At 42.9% G+C, this 19,692-nt stretch overlaps 1 protein-coding gene across 2 annotated transcripts in view; it reads right to left on the reverse strand.

The window, feature by feature from the left end:
- Syap1 (synapse associated protein 1) overlaps positions 1-9,803 on the reverse strand; it is a 28,525-nt gene extending 18,722 nt beyond the window's left edge. The window contains exons 1-4 of one of the 2 annotated variants that reach the window (XM_075957337.1): positions 9,407-9,803; positions 4,597-4,715; positions 4,305-4,371; positions 728-801 (exon numbers count right to left, since the gene is read on the reverse strand). In XM_075957337.1, coding sequence (XP_075813452.1) covers positions 728-801; positions 4,305-4,371; positions 4,597-4,715; positions 9,407-9,608 — 462 coding nt within the window. In that variant the 5' untranslated portion in view covers positions 9,609-9,803. The remainder of the gene's footprint in view (positions 1-727; positions 802-4,304; positions 4,372-4,596; positions 4,716-9,406) is intronic. The other variant, XM_075957338.1, reaches the window with a different exon arrangement.
- Positions 9,804-19,692: the final 9,889 nt, after the last annotated feature.

Here is a 19,692-nt window from a genome sequence, read left to right on the forward strand (position 1 = left end):
TGACAAAGTACTGCAAAAACAAAACAATCCAGGAAGTTACTAAAAAATCAAAGTTAACATGCATGTTCTTAAATTTTCAAAAATGTTTAAAAAAAAACTGTAAAAAATAAGGGACATGGTGGCACATGTAATTAATCCCAGCACTCGGCAGGCAGAGGAAGGTGGACAGCCTGGTCTATGTAGTGAGTTCCAGGACAGCCAGAACTATGTATTGAGACCCTGTCTCAAACCAAACCAAACCAAACCAAACCAAACCAAACCAAACCTGTAAAAGCCTGGCATGGTGGTACACACTTGTAACCTCAGTACTAGGGAAGCTTAAATAGGAAGACAGTTGTAGGCCAGGCTAGGCTACATAGCGAGTTCAAGGTCAGCCTAGGCTACTTAGCAAAACCCAACCTCAAAAAACAAACAAACAAACAAAGAAACTAAAATACAAACAAGAGCATGTAAAAATGGCATATAAGTAAAAGAATCTGGACAAGTTGTGATTGCACATGTTTTTAATCTCAGTACTTGGTAGGCAGATGGACTTCTGTGAGTTTGGGGCTAGCCTGGTTTCCAGAGCAAGTTCCAGGACAGGCAAAGCTATGTAGTGAGACACTGTCTCCAAAAAAGAAAATGAAGGAGAAGAAAAAGAATTTAGCTAAAGAGAAAATCTGTGAACAGAGACGTACTATGGTAGGAGAAAAGTCTTACCTACACAGGGTATTTAAAGGGTACTCACAGCTGATAAAGCCAAAATCTGCTGTTGAATTGTTTCTTCATCGTGACTATCAACCCATGGCGGCACAGCTGCTTCTATGCAGGAGAAAAAAAGGTTATTGGGGCTAGAGAGATGGCTCAGTAGTTAAAGAGATTAAAAAAATCTTGTTGATATTGCAGAGAACCTTGGTTCAGTTCCCAGAACCCACATGGCAGCTCACAACTGCCTATTAATTCAAGTTCCAGAGGATTTGACACCTTCTGACTTCTGCAGGCACTACATAGTTACAACAGTTAAATCGTAATCTGTCATTTCAATATAAGACCACTTAAAATAGTAATTTACCAATAAGCTCCAAATATGATTATTCACTGTAATACCCAGACTTAATTTGTAAGCTTTATGCATATATTTGGTCAACAAATACTCTACTTGAATGGTACAGTACAAAATTCTGACAACAATTTAATCAGATAACCAAAATCAGTATCACTGGGCCCAAACAATGGCTCAGTGGGTAAAGGTACTTACCCACAAGACTGAAGACCTGAATTTGATGCCTGGGATCACATGGTGGAAATGTGCAAAGTGGCACACATGAGTGTATATATGCACACACAGACAAACAGTGGGGGAGAAACACACTGTGGATCCCTGAACATGTTATTTCAAGAAGAATTAAAATATCAAGAATATACAATCCTATTCTAATCATGAGGAAATATCAGACAAAGCTCAATATACAATAGTATATTAAGATGGGAACAGCCCACCCGCAACACTTGGATGTGGAGTCAGGAAGACCAGGAATTCAAGGATAACCTCAACTACATAGCAAATATGAGGTCAGCCAGGACTGTCTAAGGCCCTGTCTCAAAAAAAAAAAAAGACAAAGTTGTTAGAACATTCCAGACTAAAGAACTAAAGAAGGCTAAGAGAAATGACATGACAGAATATACTATCATATCCTCAACTAGTACTTAACTAGATTCTGGAGGGAAATGTTATAAAGGACATCACTGGGTCAACTATCAAAATGAATAGGTGTTAGATTTGTGTATTATATCTCTGAGCATGGTAGTACATGCCTGTATCTTGGTACTTGGGAAGATGAGGCAAATAATTACTTCAAGTTCTAAGCAGCCTGGGCTATGGAGTGAGATGCTGTTAAAAAAAAAGTTGGGCGTGGTGATCCACTTTAATCATAGCACTAGGAAGACAGAGGCAGGCAGTTCTCTGTGCAGAACTCTATCAGTTCAAGGATATCCTGGACTACACAGCAAGTTTCAGGTCAGTCAGGGACACACAGTACAACCCTGTCTCAAAAAAAAAAGCTGAAGAGATAATTCAGTGCTTTAGACTTTATGACAAAGGGTAAAGATGGCTCAGAAGTTAAGAGCACTTGCTATAGTTCCGGGAGGATCCAGGTTTGATTCCCAGCATATATGTAGTGATGTAGTGGCTCACAACTTTCTGAAATTCCAGTTCGAGGATGATCTGATACCTTCTTGTGACCTCCTCAGGTGTCATATTGCTCTTGCAGAGGCCCTAGAGTTCAGTTCCTAGCATCCATTGTCAGGTAGCTCACACCCACTTACAACTACAGCTCCGAGGCACATGGCTCTATCACAATACATATAATTAACAATAAAAATAAATAGAAAGGGCTATTAAGATGGCTCAGCTGTTAAAAGCACCTGATGCCATGAGTTTGATCTTTGGGACCCACGTGGTAGGACAGAATCCTGGAAGTTGTCCTCTGCCACGAGAGAGAGAGAGAGAGAGAGAGAGAGAGAGAGAGAGAGAGAGAGAGAGAGAGAGAGAGAGAGAGACACAGAGACAGAGAGAAGAGAAACCAAAGCAAAAAAACCAATTAGAGACAATAACCTACAGTACAGGGCTGGAATCAAATTGTCAATGAACAGTTATAAGCTGAATGCTGAGGATACCAAGATGACATACACCTAGTTAGGTATGATTAGGAAGGGAACGCAGGACTCCACTCAAGCAGTCATCTGCTCTTTATAGTAGATTCTAACTGTACTAACCCCCAACACATGTCAGACCCAAAGCAATCCATTCAAAGTAAAGAGGTAGTTCCAGATTTGCCCCATACACAGTGATGAGGTGTTAAGCTGGGGATATAGTAGCTCCGTTGGTAGAATGCTTGCTTAGCATGCACAAGATCCTAGGTTCCATTCCCAGCACAGTACAAATCCAGTATTGTGATGTATACCTATAATGCTACCACTTGGAAGGCAGAGGAAGGAGAGATGAAATTCAAGGTATTTGCTGACTATATAGCAAGTTAGAGGTCAGCTTTGGCTATGTGAAGCCCTGTTTAAAAAACAAATGAAAAACAGTTGGTATCAATGTTAAATTTCTGGGCCTGGCTTTTTACAAAGACCTGTCAATGTTGGGATCTGCAATGTAGAGACTGGAAGTCTTACACCTCTCACAGTTGCTGTTCTAGCTGAGAAGATGAAAAAAGAATCTGGCAACATACGTTATTTGTTGCTGGCAATAGCTTTTTATTTATTGATTGATTTTGACACAGTGTTTCATATAACCCAGGTTGGCCTCCAACTTACTATGTAGCTGAGGTTGGCTTAAACTCTTGATCTTTCTACCTTTGCTTCTCAAATGCTGGAGTTTCAGGTGCCGGCTATGCTTTTGTTTTTAGACTAGGTCTTGCCTTAGCCTCTTGGGTACTAGAATCACAGGTATGCACTAAAAGGCCTGATTAGGCTTTGGTCTTTTTGATTGATCCTCTTCTCTACCATGTTCAGTAAAAGACTGAATTCTTTGTGTGTGTGTTTATTTTCTCTCTACATAGACCTGGCTGTTTGGGAACTCATTATGTAGACAAGGCTGGACTCAAACTCTCAGCGATTGACCTTTCTCTGCTTCCCAAGTGCAGGGATCAAAGGCATGCACCACCATATTCAACTATTTTTTTAAAAATTCAACTTTTTTTTTGGTTTTTCAAGACAGGGTTTCTCTGTAGCTTTGGAGCCTGTCCTGGAACTAGCTCTTGTAGACCAGGCTGGCCTCAAACTCACAGGGATCCGCCTGCCTCTGCCTCCCAAGTGCTGGAATTAAAGGTTTGCGCCACCACTGCCCGGCTGAAAATTTGACTATTTTTTAATTTAAAAAGTTTTTTCCTCATTTTGTAGCCCAGGCTGGCCTGGACTTACTATATATCTCAGGCTAGGAGTACAGCCTCAAACTCACAGCAATCCTTCTGCTTTAGCTTCCCAAGTGCTGGGATTCCAAGTGTGAGCCACTATTCCTGGCTGTACATAGACAATTTTTGGCGCTTGGGATCTAACCCAGGGCCCTGTATACACTATGCACATGTCCTACCACTGGGCTCCACCCCAGTCTATATGTTTTTGTATTCTTAGAGCCTTAGTATAGGTTAGCACATAATAAATGCTCAATAAAACCTGGTAGGAAGCTGGTATGGTAGCTCAGCAGTAGCACTTGCCTAGCATATGTAAGGACCCGGGGTTGATCCCCAGCACCAAAAACTGACACACACATATTCACATACACAGAAACTTGGCTGAGAATCTAAGATAAACTTATATCATACCCGACTTCTTTGTGTGTTGTTCTTCAACAAATTTTTTCTGTTCTTTTTGAAAATCCCCTATAATGGTCTGTTAAAAAACATATGAAAAGTCAAATTACTTTGAAAGTTTACTATTAGGTAAGAATTATAGTCATAATACATGTGTACATGTATGAAATTGTCCAAGAATCAAGAAAAGATATTCTAGAAAAATTCCATCAGCATATTATATTTCACTTGAGTTAAAAAGATGATTACATTAGCTACTTACAACTTTCAAAAATTTCTCCTTTTACAAGTTCTCTAAATGTACCTTATCAATGATGTCATCTATTTTTCCTTCTTCCACAGATTTCTTTATTGTCTGAGCTGTTTCAGCAACAGATTCAGTTATCTTCTTTGTGGCAGCACTTGCAAAGTTAAACAAATAATCTGTAAAGGAAAAAAGGGTCCGTGCTTCATCCAAGTACAATGGTTATCATACCTTCCCATCAGTATCTGCAGGGAGATCTGTGTAAGGCCCTTTCTGGATACCAAAATCTGTACACGTTTAGGTCCCCTTTGTAATAATGGCACAACACAACCTATGTTCACCTATATAGTCCTGTGTAAGTTAAATCACCTTTACTGGAACCCAAACAGGTCCTCATGGGTTGCATAGCTCTTAACCACTAATCTCTTCAGTATCCACAGTCGTTCTAATCTAAAGAAATCATTATTTGAAAACTGACAAACTGGCTGACTATGGTGGTACATGTCTATAACCCCAGCATTTGGGAGGCAGAGACAGATAGATCCCTGTAAGATCAAGACTAGCTTGCTCTCTACATAGCTAGTTTTAGGTCACCCAGGAATATATATTGAGACTCTGTTATCCACCACTCCCCTACAAAAAAGTAGTAGGTGGCTAGATGGTTCAGTGAGTAAAGACACTTGTCAAAAAGCACAATGATCCCCACATAGTTGAAGGAGAGAGCCAACTCCTAAAAGTTGTCTCTCAATTTGCACCATGGCACACATATACCCACATACACAAACAAGTTATCAAAGCTGACAGAAACATGACATGAGGCCAGAATAGGAAGGAAAAAACATGTAATAGAAAACCCTTGGCAAATGTTAATTCTTACACACAGGTAGGTTAATTTCCAAAGGTATTTCACTTAATTTTAGAATCCCAGAAATCTTAAGTATTAGCAGGGTGCTTAGAAGTGACCAGATTCTCCTTCAATGGTGGTGCATGCCTTTAATTCCAACACTCAGGAGGCAGAAGCAATCAGATCTCTGAGAATTTCAAGCCAGCCTGGTCTACAGAGCTAGTTCCAGGTCAGCCAAAACTATGAAAAGAAACCCTGTCTCAACACCAAAAAAAGTGACTAGACTCAACTTTATATCCAGGTAATAATCCACTTTCCAGTACATGACTTTGAGAGGCCATAATTTCTTAGTATTACCCCCAAATAGCTGAAAGCTTTTGCAAGTCTCTTGTCATTTCCACCTCTCAGTTTTAGGTCTCTCTTCCCCCACAACAAGAATCTGTTATTGCTGGGCATAATGGCATACATCTTTAATCCCAGCACTTAGGGAGACAGAGGCAGGCAGATCTCTTGTGATTTCGAGGCCAGCCTTGTCTACACAGTGGGTTCCAGGACTGCCAGAGCTACATAGTGAGATCCTGTATGTAAAACAAAAAAAAACCAAAACTATTAGGTGTATGAGTACATGATGTATGTGGGGATAGGCACATGTGCCATGTGGGCATATTGGAGATCAGAGGACAACTCTGTGGCGGCATTTCTCTCCTTTCTGTGGGTTATGGGAAACAAAAGCAGGTCATCAGACTTTCAAGGCCAGTGTCTATACCCACTAAGCCATCTTGCTGAGCCCCTAGGTCTGTCTTTTCTCTTAGGGAATATAAACTTCTACTCTACTAATCTAAGCAATGTCCTTAAATTTCTTTCTCTTCAAACTAACACTGCCAGTTCTAAAGACTATTGTTCATAAGCTATGGAATCAAAGCTCTCTGTAACTAGAAATGTGCTATGAGAACTCAATTAGGTGTTTTTGAGACAGAGTTTTGCTATCTAGATTTGGCTAGCCTGATACTCACTATGTAACTCAGGCCGTCCTTGAACTTTTAGTAATCTTCCTGCCTCAGCATTCTGAGTTTTGGAGGATTCCCCATCCCTACCCAGCTTAGATACATGTTTATCAAAGCACTTAAATTTTCCTGGGTGCATACTAGTTGTGTGGATGATAAAGATATTTAGCACTTCTAGCATGATAGATACCCTGCTCATAAAGAGTATAGGAGCTATAGAGATGGATCAGCGGTTAAGAGCAATGGATCCTCCAGAGGACCTGGGTTTGATTCCCAGCAACTTTCAGGGGATGTGATGTCCCCTTTTGGTATCTGTGGGCACACATGGTACACAGACATACATACAGACAAAACATCCATACACACAAAGAGTACAGAAGATAGTTCAAAACAACTAAGCACTCTGCACTGAATAATAGATATTGTTAGCTCCTTTGGAGACAGTGACCATAGGAAAGCATAAGTTTATCAGGAGGAAGGACCAAGGAAGAGGCATTGGTTTGGAATGAAGGAAGAGTATGTAAAGTTGGGTGTTCACTACTGGTAATGATAACAGTAAGTGGCTGGAATGCATAAATAGGTCACTATTAAATGGGAAGTACTTAGGATCCAATCTTGAAAATAGGGATTCAACAAATGTCAGCTTAACAAATGGAGTTCTTAGTAGATTCCAGTAGATTTCAAAGGTCCAAAAAATTACTTACTGGGAATCAGGCTTAATACTTAACTTTATTTTTCAAAACACAGGTAGGAGCCAGGCATGGTGTAGCTAAATTTGCTATCCAGTGATTACTCTTGGGAGGTGGAGGCAGGAGTTCAAGTCAGCCTCAGCTATATAGACAATTTGAGGCTTGCCTTGGAATACACTCAAAAAAAAAAAAAACCCAAAGCCAAACTAAAAAACAAAACCCCACAAAGAAAAGTACACAAATACATCCTCTTAGACAAAATGTATTTTTCCGGCCAATATGCAGGATTAAAACATCTCTGATAATTTCTCTAGCCTCTCTAAAACTGTGTATTAAACAAGAACATTTACATAGCTACATAAATTATAAAAGCAGGAGCATTCCTTTATCCTAAAACTTTAAATTCCCAATCAATAGGGATGGGTTCCATCGAAACTCAGCTTCCTCAATCATCAAGGAAGCAGGTAAAGAAGGAAAATAAGACCAGACTACCAACAACAGAGAGAACCCGGAGAACCTTGTGAGGAAAGATGGCAGGAAGCAGGGCTCAGAGGCCTAGCATGTGTGTGGCTCTAGGTTCTTTGGTCCTGAAAAGAAAATTCGAGGAAATTTAGTTGGGCATGATGGTACTCAGCCTGGATCTTAGACTTGGGAAGCAGAAACAGGTGGTCAGAGGGCTTGTCTTTACAGATAATGTCTCACTAAGTTGTCAAGCACTGATCTCACATTGTAGCCCAGGTAGGCCTAGATCCAGTGATCCTTTTGCTTTAGCCTTTTAAATACCCTAGGCCTAGTTTTTTAGTTTTATGAGACAAGGTCTCTTGTAGCCTTGGCTGGCTTGGAGCTCACCTATATAGCTGAGGCTGGCCTTGAACTCCTGATCTTCCTTTCTAAGGATCCCAAATGCTGGGGTTATAGGCCTGTGCCACCACACCAGGCTTTCATTCCACATTAATCTAGCCCAACTACCCACTATAACCTCTGCTCTTTTAAGTCTTTTCACATTCCCTGAATATCTCAAGTTCATTCCTTCCCAATTTTCTACACCGAAAACATTAAAAAAAAAGATTTCTGCTGATCTCACGATATCACTTAGTTTTATTTCCCTTGTGCAGTCTTTGGGCATTTTGCCTGAGTTGATACACTGTTAAGGTTTGATAGTGGGGCTGTTTTTCCTGTCCCTCTATCTCATAGTCATTTTTTTTAACATCAGGGCCTTTCCTACTGAAGTCTGTGTTTCCCTGTTCTTTGGTACCCTGAATCCATTTGATAGGCCCTTAAAACTTTCTACATTTAGTGAATGTGTGGCGATGATCCCAACAGGATGGAGAGAGAGGAAGGAGTGTTGAGTTCACAACCATCCTTGGCCATATGGTGAGTTTGAAGCCAGCAGAGGCTATATAACACTGTCTCAAAACAACAACAACAAAAACACTTGCTAAATTTAGTATACATTTTTGTTGCAATTCTCTTATGTTTACTTTTGTTTAGGGCCCACCAGCCCAAAGTCACCTTCTTTGCCTATTTAAGCATACCAAAGTCCCTCCAGAATTAGCTACCACAGTAGGTGTTTATATTCTCAAGGACTACTTTTTGTTCAACTTCAACTAGACTATAAACTTGGAAAGAGTATGGGCTTTGAAATCAGGTAGCTTTTTTGGCTCAAATTCTACTTGTACTGCTTACTATCAGTAAAATGTTGGCTTTGTTCTCCCAACTCTTGGGGGATGGTGAATAGCTGAAACTCAGATATTTATTGTCATTAAGATCTAGCACTGAAACTCGTATATAGTAGACAATGGCAGCTTCTTTTCCACCTCAAGGAAAAAGGTCCTGCTGGAAGCAGAGGCGGGAAGATCAATGTCATCCCTACAATGCAATGTGAGTTCGAAACCCGTCTACCTGAGCTACAGGAGACTCTGTTTCAAACAATTCAAAGAAGACATGCATGGCTTAAGCTTGAGTAACCTACCAAGCTACTTGAGACAATATACCTTTTAGTCCTTTCTTGGGACAAAAGGCATTTTCTCAACCAACTCTAGCTGGGAAGGTGGAGATTCAGGTGAAAGCTGGCAAGCTGAACAAGCCAAACTGCTTGTCAAAACCCAGAAAACAGTGGCACACCGCTCGCTTCACTGCGCCCGGGCTTCCTATGTATACAAACTTAGCAAGAGAGCAACAAATTCTTAGGCACCTCGAGGACACGACATGATTCCTTGGGGGAAGCTTCGGCGTCGCCTAGCTCCCAAGTTCGGGAGGACCAACGCCCCTCTCACACACTGGCATCCCCGCGCCCCCTCCCAGCCCACCCTCGCGTCCCGGAGGGGACTCACTGCCAAGGCCTTTGGCCTGGTGAAGGAGCTTTGGGTCTCCAGTAGGCTGCTGCTCGGACTCGGTGGGCTCCGCCGGCGGCTCGGAGCGTTCCTCAGGGGGCGAGCCTCCTGACGACGGCTCGTCCCCTCCGAGCGGCTCTCCTCCGGCCGCCGCCCCCTCGGGCTCCTTCAGGCCCAACCAACTGCTCAATCCTCGAAACATCCTTCCCGCGTTGCCGCCGCCCCCTCACCCAAGAGCCCTGCCGCCTTTAACCGCCCCCTGCGACCTGACACCGCGGGTCTCTGAGGGCGACTGGCCGGAAGCCTCAGCGACAGCCCCGTCGCCAGTCGGCCGTTAGCCTACCCTCTATGACGCCACCCCAGCTGACCGCGCTGCGTCACGTCCGGGTTAAGCTCCGCCCCCCTCTCGCGACGGGGCGGTGCGCGAGAAAAAAAGGGGCAAAAGGCCAAAGGGCTTTCCTCGCGGAGCCCCGCCCCGTATCTGCCCTTTTACTCTTTCTCCAGCTTTCTGAGCGTTTAGAAGGAATCTTTTTTGGGCTTGTCCTACCTGGTCTCGTTTTCTGTTTGTCTTGCAGTGTCGGCTTCGCATTTACAAGTCAAGCTGGACGGGACCGGGTTACACGCCCCCCAGCCCCTTAGAAATGGAAAAAGTCTCCTCCTGTGCCTAAGTAACCCAAGCTAGGGGCTGTGACTCATACCTGCAGTCCCAGCATTTGGGAACTGGAGGAAAGAAGATCAAGAGTTCGAGGCCAGTTTTAAGTACATAGTGCTTTAGGCCAACCTGAGCTACATAAGACTGTGTCAAAAGCATATCAAATTGAAAAAAAAAAACCTAAAGGGAAAAAGAAAAAAACAAAACAAAACAATTTACAAGCAAGAAGTTGGGGTGGGGTACTTGTAGATAAAAATGATTTATGGTGGGTGGGTGAGATGGTAAAAGTACACACCACCAAGTTTGGTTCCTATGTGACAGAGTGAGAGAAGGCTCTCTCTTTTTTTAACTTTTATTAAAATGTTTTTTAAATATTTATTTATTATGCATGCAATATTCTGTGTGTATGCCTGCACCACACACATTTAAGAGGGCACCAGACCCCATTACAAATGGTTATGAGCCACCATGTGGTTGCTGGGATTTGAACTCAGGACCATTGGAAGAGCAGGCAATGCTCTTAACCTCTGAGTCATCTCTCCAGCCCGAGAGAAGGCTTTCTTAAAGGTTGTGTGTCCCCCGACCTCCACACATGCTCTGTGACTACCCACACGATAAATACAATTTAAAATATTTAACACAACAACTTAGAGAACTAGGACTGTGACTCAGTGGTAGAGTTGTGTTAAAACACATGCCCAGCACAGCAAAACGTACATAGCCATCTACACCAAGAGACTTAGTGGCACATCGTGGTACTCACCTTTACTCTCAGTACCCAGGAAGCTGAGGCGAGAGGATCTTGAGTTCAACATCAGCCAGAGCTACATGAGACCCTTTTCCAAAGCACAAAAATGAGTGAAACAGAACACAAACCCAACCCCGGTGGATTACATGACTCATACGTAAAGGTGCCTGCCACCTTGCCTTGACCCGGGACTCACATGATAGAAGAGAAGAACCTAGTCCTGAAACTTGTCATCTCATAGCTGTACCATAGTATGGATTGTGCTTGCCCCCACCCCCATACGCTAAATAAAATGTAATGAAGATTAAAAGAAAAGAAAACCCTTGGATACTTGCGCTTGCTTACTTTCTTTCTTTTTTTTTTTTTTAACAACACACAAATTGTATTCATTTAAACACTGCCTGGCCCATTAGTTTCAGCTTCTTCTTGGCTAACTCTCACATCTTGACTAATCCATTTCTAACAATCTGTGTACCACCACGAAGTGGTGGCTTACCCAGAAAGATTCAGCATGTCTGACCTGCGTCCATCTTGGGCTGGAGCTTCATAGCATCTCTTACTTTCTTTTTTTTAAAAGACAGGGTCTCAAGGCCTGGTGTGGTGAGAACTTTAATCTCAGCACTTGGGTGGCAGAGGCAGGCAGATCTCTCTGAGATTGAGATCTGTCTACATAAGACAGTCAGGGTTATAGAGTGAATTTGTTCATTGTTGTTTTGTAAAGATAGGGCCTCAAGGAGCCCAATCTGGCCTTTTCTTGAACTGTCTGCCACACTTGCCAAGCCCCCCCCCATTTTCTTTATTGTGTTTTGTTTTGCAACCCCGGGGTCTCTGTGTAGCTCTAGCTGTCCTGGAACTCACTCTTGTAGACCAGGCTGTCCTCAAACTCACAGCGATCCACTTGCCTCTGCTTCCCAAGTGCTGGGATTAAAGGTGTATGCCATCACCACCTGGATGATCACCAAGCCTTTCTTATCTGGTTGTGGAATTCAAATTCAGTGCCTTCTTCATGCTAACTATGTGTTCTACCAACTGAGCTACACACCAACACTCCACAGTTGTGCATTTTATTTGAATACCGATTCTGCAAACAAATTTAAAAAGATTATGATACTTATATAGATGGCAATTTGGACCTAAGAGAGCTGACGAGGTTAAGGAATTGTGAGATTCTATTTAAATTGTAGTCAAAATTTGAAATTTACCATCAATCTTTTTGAAGTCAGCAATTCAATAGTATTAAGCACATTCATATTACTTTGCAACTTGTCTCCATAATTTTTCATCCTGCAAGCTGAAATTCTTATACAAGTTCCATTCTCTTCATATAAGCTTCTACCAAACATTTTATTTAATCTCTGTGAAACTGCCTGCTGTAGATACTTATATTCAGGGCTGGGGTACTGCCAATGTTAGGATAATAGATCTCTTGCCTACCAGGAAGGAGGCCCTAGGTTCACACCTCAGTCCATGAAGGAGGGGAAATTAGTGTAATCCTGCAGTATTTGTCTTTTCTTTTTTTCTTTTCTTTGTTTGATATAGAGTTTCTCTGTGGAGCCCTGGCTGTCCTGAAACCTACTCTGTAGACCAGACTGGCCTCCTCTTATAGATCTGCCTGCCTCTGCCTTGCAAATGCTGGGATTAAAGGCATGTGCCACCCTGCCCTGCCTTTTAAAAATTGTGGTAATGGTATTATTATGTGGTTGTAGGTATAGTTTTTTAAAGAAGTTCTTTTACTTTAGAGAGTCATATTGCAATATTGAAGAACAAGATGGAAACATGGTCATAAATTGCTTCAAATTAATAGCAGAAGAGCTAGAGATATGACTTAATAGTTAAGAGGACCCAGGTTTGATTCCTAGCACTCATGTGTTAGCTCATGACTATCTGCAAATCCGGTCTCAGGGGATCTGACACTCTCTTCTCGACTCCACAGGTACCTGGCAGGTATGTGGTGCACAAAAAGGCAGGTAAAACACACATATACATAAGAATAAAATAAATCTTTAAAAAAATGAGTACCAGAAGTGGGGAAATGTTTGGGGATATAAATAAACAAGCCTGTCCTTGGGCTTGTAATTGTTAATGCTGACTGATTTTAATTTTATTTCTCCTTTCTTGGGTTTTTCCAGTCAGGGTTTCTCTGTAGCTTTGGAACCTGTCCTGGAACTTGTTCTGTAGACCAGGCTGGCCTGGAAGTCACCAGAGATCTGCCTGCCTCTGCCTCACAAATGCTGGGACTAAAGGTGTGTGCCATCACCACCTGGTGTTATATCTTCTTTTTTCTGATACAAGGTCTCACCATGTAGCTCTAGTTGTCCTGAAATTCACTATATGGACCAGGATGATCTCAAACTCACAAAGATCTACCTGTCTCTGACTCCCTATTGTTGGGATTAAAGGTGTATACTACTATACTTAGATTATGTTTACTTTTTTGTTCTTGTATTTTCTGTAACAATATGTTAAACAAGGAAAACTGGCAAGGAATTCATAAACATATTCCCAAGCTCAGACTCTAGCTGGCCATCTGGTGTGGCATGTTGCCAGTGTATGGAATATTCCTTTACATTGTATGAATATGTGTCACTGTGATTGGGTTAAAATAGAGATGACTGGCCAATAGACAGGTAAGAATTATGTGAGACTTGCAGAAAAAGAGAGTGTGAAGGAGAGAAAAGATCTCTCAAAATTGGGAAGAGATGTGGAGAGCAGGAAATGAACTTGTCATACTGAAAAAAGGTATCTATGAATGATGCAGAGTGTTGATAAGAAACATGGCCGCGTGGTGGCGCATGCCTTTAATTCCAGTACTTGGGAGGCAGAAGCTGGGGGATCTCTGTGATTCTGAAGCCATCCTGGTCTACAGAGTGAGTTCCAGGACAGGCTCCAAAGCTACACAGAGGAACCCTATCTCAAAAAAAAAAATGAGTTAATTTAAAATGTGTTAGTTAGTAACAATCCTAAGCTATTAGCTGAGCATTTATAATTAATAATAAGTCTCAACCTGGTTATTTGGGAGCAGTTTACGGGACACAGAGAAACTCTGCCTATATATGGCACCCAAATGTCTGTCACCGAAATCCACATAAGACCTGAGAAAGCTTAGAAAAGATTCTAAGCACACAAAAAACGGAGACAAATGCAGCTTCCTGATAACAGTCTTCTCTTGGATAGGCTCAATACTAGCAACAAACAAAGGTACAGCTCCTTTAAGTGGAAGCTTCCTTGGCTTGGTGCTAGTGTCAAACACATGCAGAATTCTTTTTTTTTAAAGATTTATTTATTTATTATGTATACAGTATTGTGTCTGCCTGCAGGCCACCATGTGGTTGCTGGGAACTGAACTCAGGACCTTTGGAAGAGCAGGCAATGCTCTTAACCGCTGAGCCATCTCTCCAGCCCCGTAGGATTCTTTTAAGAGGCCTAGCTACCAAACACTTAAACAGGCTTTATGAGCAGTGGGCAGTGTACTACTCAGTCACAATGGGGACCCAACAACTTCCCAGAGCTGGGGAGGAAAACATGACTCCCGCTGCTACCTCTGTTGGGCCCTAAAGCCCCACCAAGGAGGAGGTCGCCTCAAGAGACACTCTCAGCGTGGTTGATGCAATAGCAAGAGGAATTTTTATTTTGCTGCCATGGCAGAGGTCCCTCAGCCTCAAGAGGAGAAGGACCCTTGCTTTGTCTATTACAGGAGAAAACCACAGAATCAAGGGGGTGGTACAGAATCAAAAGGGAGAGTCCAGAAATCATTTGTCAACTATTTTGACTAGTTCATTCAATGGTCAGCTAACTCTAATTGATCAATGTTATGGCAGTTGCTGGGTTGGTTGAACAAGAAGGAACACTTGCAGGTCATCTGCAGGTCATCTCACCCCAGTTCCAGAGTCTGGGTCTATTGAAGAAAAACTACAAAAGGGGAAGGAAAGTACTCAAAGCTCCAGTGCACGCGTGGTTGGTTCCCAGGGTTCTGGTTCCCAGGAAGGGGGGTGCAGTAATGCTGAGGTGCCCCAAAGTCTTTCATCCCTCCCTCTGACTTGATTGAATCCCAATCTTGGGATTCTTAGGGATTTTCCCTAAGAGCACGATATTGCTGGGTCAACACCAAAGCTTGAGTATTGCTAGGTCACTCGCAAATGAACATCAGGAGTCAACTGAAGATACAGAGCCCAAAGGTTAAGATGAGTAACAGAATGATCAAGGGACCAGTGATGGTAGAAATGAGTGTCATGAACCAGGGGGAGCCATTGAACCAGCCTTCAAACCAACCTTGTTGTGCCTCCCTGTCTCTCTGTCTCTTGTCTAACCTGTCTCCGAGCTTAGCAATCGAATCCTTAATTACCCCAGAGTGATCTACGTAGAAACAACATTACTCTCTTAGGGCAGCACAGAGTACTTATTGAAGAAATAGCAAGACTGAACCACACCTATTTTGTAACACTACATTGGAAAGTGAGGTTATTGAAACTTCAAGCTTGGTGATAGATTGTTCTAGAGCCCTTAAGTCCTCATTTATAGCTGTTCTTAATTCCTCAAAGTTCTGGGGAATTTGGAAGCCTGCACCAGAGCAGTAGCACCAGTGCCGACACCAGCTGCCACCCCAAAGCCTAAGATTACTGCTAGAGTCAGAGAGATAGGCTTTCACCAATAGTGGCTCGGGTGCCTGTCAAATTCATCCTCAAATGTGTCAGTGGGATGATAAAAGACCCTAGGTACCAGTAGAACAAGCACACAGTAGTCTTTGTTACCATCAAAAACCGATGTCGCCATGCAAGGTGTCAAGCCTGTACTACAAGCCCACCATTTATCTGAATCAGGGATCAGGTATCTAGTTTTAGAAGTTTTAGGGCTCTTAAGGGTCTCATTACATAAATGTTTGCAAGTAGCTGGTGGATTTCCCAAGCATGTCCCTGCACCTGTAACCTCTGTAAGAGTTAGCTTATGACTATTTCCCCAAGCACAGCCATCCTGGCTAGTTGTGTTGTTGAAACCCCCAGATGTTGCAATCCCTTCATAGTATGAGGGTCCTGATGATAGGCACAGCCAGCAAGATTGTGTCATGTTCGGGTCAGTATTATTTAACAATGAAAAGGCTCCCACTATTAGATTAAACAGTCACTGGCCTGTATTAGAGAGCGCCAGCAGTGAAGCAGGGATAGCAGAAGGATTTTTAGGACTTGGAGTGGGATCCATGGCCCTGGCAAGGGGAGCTACCCTGGCCGGGGCTAGCTGGCCCTGGTCAGGCAATACCGGGTTGGGCCCTAATGTTATGGTCATGAGAGGTGTTACAACAACTCACAGGGTGAACAGAATCCCTATATCTTCCCTTCCTGGATCATACACCCGTAATCCCCAAGTATTGCCTGTTAACCAGTTAGCTCTTTTTCCCTCCTCAGTGAAGGTGATTGTGATTTTAGACTCTCCTGGTGTGGTACGGGTGAAAGAGACTAAGTCCTTTTTGCTAACCCCCAACCAGGAGACACTGACACTGGTTTCACATCCCTAGGCAGCACAATAAAGCACTTCAGGCCCCCCCACACTGTCGAGTTCGCTTACCTACCCCCCCTCCCCCCGACAAATATACCATTCAGAATATCTGCATGCAGGATAAGAGTTTATGGGGGTTTGTTCAGTATTCTCCCAAGAGTCTTTTGCTAAAACACACAGGGCAAAAGTTAGCTGGGGAAACCAGGTATCTAGGGGATGAACTCCAGCGGCTAGCCTTAAGGCTTGCCCAGTCTCAAAGTTAGTCAGGGTTCAGGTTAAGTCCTGAGGTGTATGGGGGTTTTTAGTACTATATGTGGAAGGAAACATCAGGGCAAAGAACAGCAAGCCTGGTAGGATCAGGCTTCCTTGACTAATCTCAATTTTAGAGGATTTTGGGTATGCTGAAGCTTCCATTTGGAAGGTCCTGGGTCGTCCTGTGGAGGTGCCGGCTTGACGTGAGACGCATGGATCCAGGCTGCAATACCATCCACTTTGAGGGCAGTAGGTGTCGTAAGAAGCATGGTGTAGGGTCCCTTCCAGCGAAGTTCAAGGTTCTGGGACAGATGTCTCCGAACATACATAGAATCGCCAACCTGGAACAGGTGCGAGATCTCTGGGTGCCCGGGCTGGTAGGCAGGAGCCAAGGGCTTCCACACCTGGGCTTGGACGATCTGAAGGGCTTTTAGCTGCATCTGCAAATCAGGTTTGTGAGTAGTAGGGTCAGGAGGGGCCCTAAAGGAGGCCAATGGGGGAGGCCCCCATATAGGATCTCATAGGGGGTAAGTCCAAGCTGAGACAGGGTGTTCCACACTCAGAACAGGGCTAAGGGAAGGAGCTATACCCTGTCTCTAGTGCCAATTTTCAAGCTAATTTGATCAGGGTCTCTTTTATGGTTCTATTTATTCTTTTTACATGTCCTGAACTCTGGGGTCTGTATGCACAATGTAATTTCCAATTAATCCCCAGTGTCTTGGCCACACCCTGATTTACCTGGGAGACAAAGACTGGGACTTTATTGGACCCGATTACCTTGGGCAGGCCAAACTGAGGAAAAATATCTTCTAGTATCTTCTTCACCACCATTTGAGCCGTTTCTTGTTTGGTGGGAAAAGTTTCTGTCCAACTGGAGAAGGTGTCTATAAAAACTAGGAGAAGCCGGGTGGCGGTGGCGCACGCCTTTAATCCCAGCACTCGGGAGGCAGAGGCAGGCGGATCTCTGTGAGTTCGAGACCAGCCTGGTCTACAAGAGCTAGTTCCAGGACAGGCTCCAAAACCACAAAGAAACCCTGTCTCGAAAAACCAAAAACAAACAAACAAACAAAAAAAACCAAAAAACAAAAACCAAAAAAACCTAGGAGATATTTATTACCATATTTTCCTGGTTTTAATTTGGTGAAAGTCCACTTCCCAATGTGTACCAGGTCGGTCTCCCCTTATTCTTATGCCCTCCGGGGCATTCTGACGCCCTGCATTTACCTTGGCACAGGGGACACAAGTTGACATCACCTGCTGTATGAGAGAGTTAAGGCCTGGAATATAAAAATCTGTCTTTTTTTTTATTAGAGATTTAATCTTTTTGTGTCCTAAATGAGTCCATTGATACATTTGGGTGACGAGCTCAAGGGCATCTTTCTTGGGTCACACGGTTTTGTCCTCATATTTCCAAGCTTTTTGTTGTTCATCAAAGTCCGCATTAAGTTTCTGGATAGTCTCTAGATCCTGGGCAGAATATTGGAAATAATTTTCTGTGGAAGGTGGGGTGCCTCTGCCAGGGGTAATATTTCTGAGTTCAGCGAGACCTTTTTAACCATCTCATTTGCCATCTAGTTTCCCTTGGCAATAGGATCATCACTCTTCTGATGTCCTGAGCAATGAATAATGCTCACCTTCTTGGGTAGGAAGAGGGCCCTTAATAGTGCCAAGATTTCAGTCTTATTTTTAATCTATTTTCCAACAGAAGTTAGCAGTCCCTTCTTCTATAAATTTCCCAATGGACATGGGCCATTGCAAATGCATAACGGCTGTCTGTATAGTTGTTTACTTTTTGTCTTTTTGCTAGCTCTAAGGCCGTGATAAGGGCTATTAATTCTGCCTTTTTAACTGAGGTTCCTGGGGGCAATGCGCATGCCCATATGGTATTCTGTCCATCTACCACCACTGCCCCTGTCTTTCACTCACCTTCTTTGAGGAAGCTGCTGCCATCTGTGAACCAGCTATAATCTGCATCAGGAAGCCAGCAATCAATCAAATCCTCCCTGGTTCTGTGGTATTCAGCCAATATCTGGTGGCACTCATGAGGTACCCAAACAGTGGATTTCGAATTGAGGAGCAAGGTGGTGGGGTTCAGCAACATCACATTCCCAAAAGTGATACTTTCGGGGTTGAGCAATAGTGACTGGTAGTGGGTTATGCGGGCATTTGAGACCCATCTACCATGGGGTTGGCGAATTACAGTCTCTAAAGCATGGGGTGCTATTATAGTCAGTGGTTGGCCCAGGGTCAACTTATCTGCATCTTTGACCAGGGTAGCTACTGCGGCTCCCATACGGAGGCAAGGGGCCATCCTGTTACCACATTGTCCATCTTTTTAGAGATGTAGGCCACTGGCTTTTTCCAGGGTCCCAGAATCCCCATACACCACAAAGCAGTTTGGAGAGAAAAAACTACGCCCATATTCTCAAATATTGTTTATAAATGTTCTTTTACATTTAAAGGGGGATATGATAATGATATGAATAATTTGCATTGATATGAATCTTGGTTTACTGATACTAATTTAAGGTCAAGTTTTTTATATGCATATTCCTGATCTTGATTAAGGTATTGTGATTGTGTTGTTCATTTAAAAATGTAATGTATAATTAGGAAATATAGGTTGTTAATGGACAATCATCGATAATAGTCAAGCTTGTAGTCATGTTAGTTAGATTTTCTAGATATATAGAGATATATTTCAGTTAGATAGGCATTTTTCATATCTTTCAAAGACTACAGAATATGGCATTTAATGTTTTAATAACTTAGGGCTTTTTATGACAATGAGACACATCTGCTCCTGGAAGCACCAATCTACTTCAAGTGGAAGATGGGCATTGAAGAGGCTCCTTATGGTTATCCATTTGGGCAAGAAACTGCTCTTGCCTAGACTGATGCATAAACTGGACAGGAAGAACCTGCAGAGAAAGGACTGCTGAACTTGCCTAAAGTTGAGATGATTTTGGGGAGGTTCCTGTTTCATGAAAGAGTCTGCAAGACATTCTGCAGGTCACAGAAGAAAGTGACTGAACTGCCTTTAAAATTTCCTGCTTCATGGAAATGTCTGCTGGATAATATGGGCCTGAAGGCTGAAGATGGATGCCCCAACAGTACCAAAGAACTTTGGGTGACTGTCCAGGTAGC

Source organism: Microtus pennsylvanicus, chromosome X (assembly GCF_037038515.1).
Source record: "Microtus pennsylvanicus isolate mMicPen1 chromosome X, mMicPen1.hap1, whole genome shotgun sequence".
Classification (NCBI taxonomy): Eukaryota; Metazoa; Chordata; class Mammalia; order Rodentia; family Cricetidae; genus Microtus; species Microtus pennsylvanicus.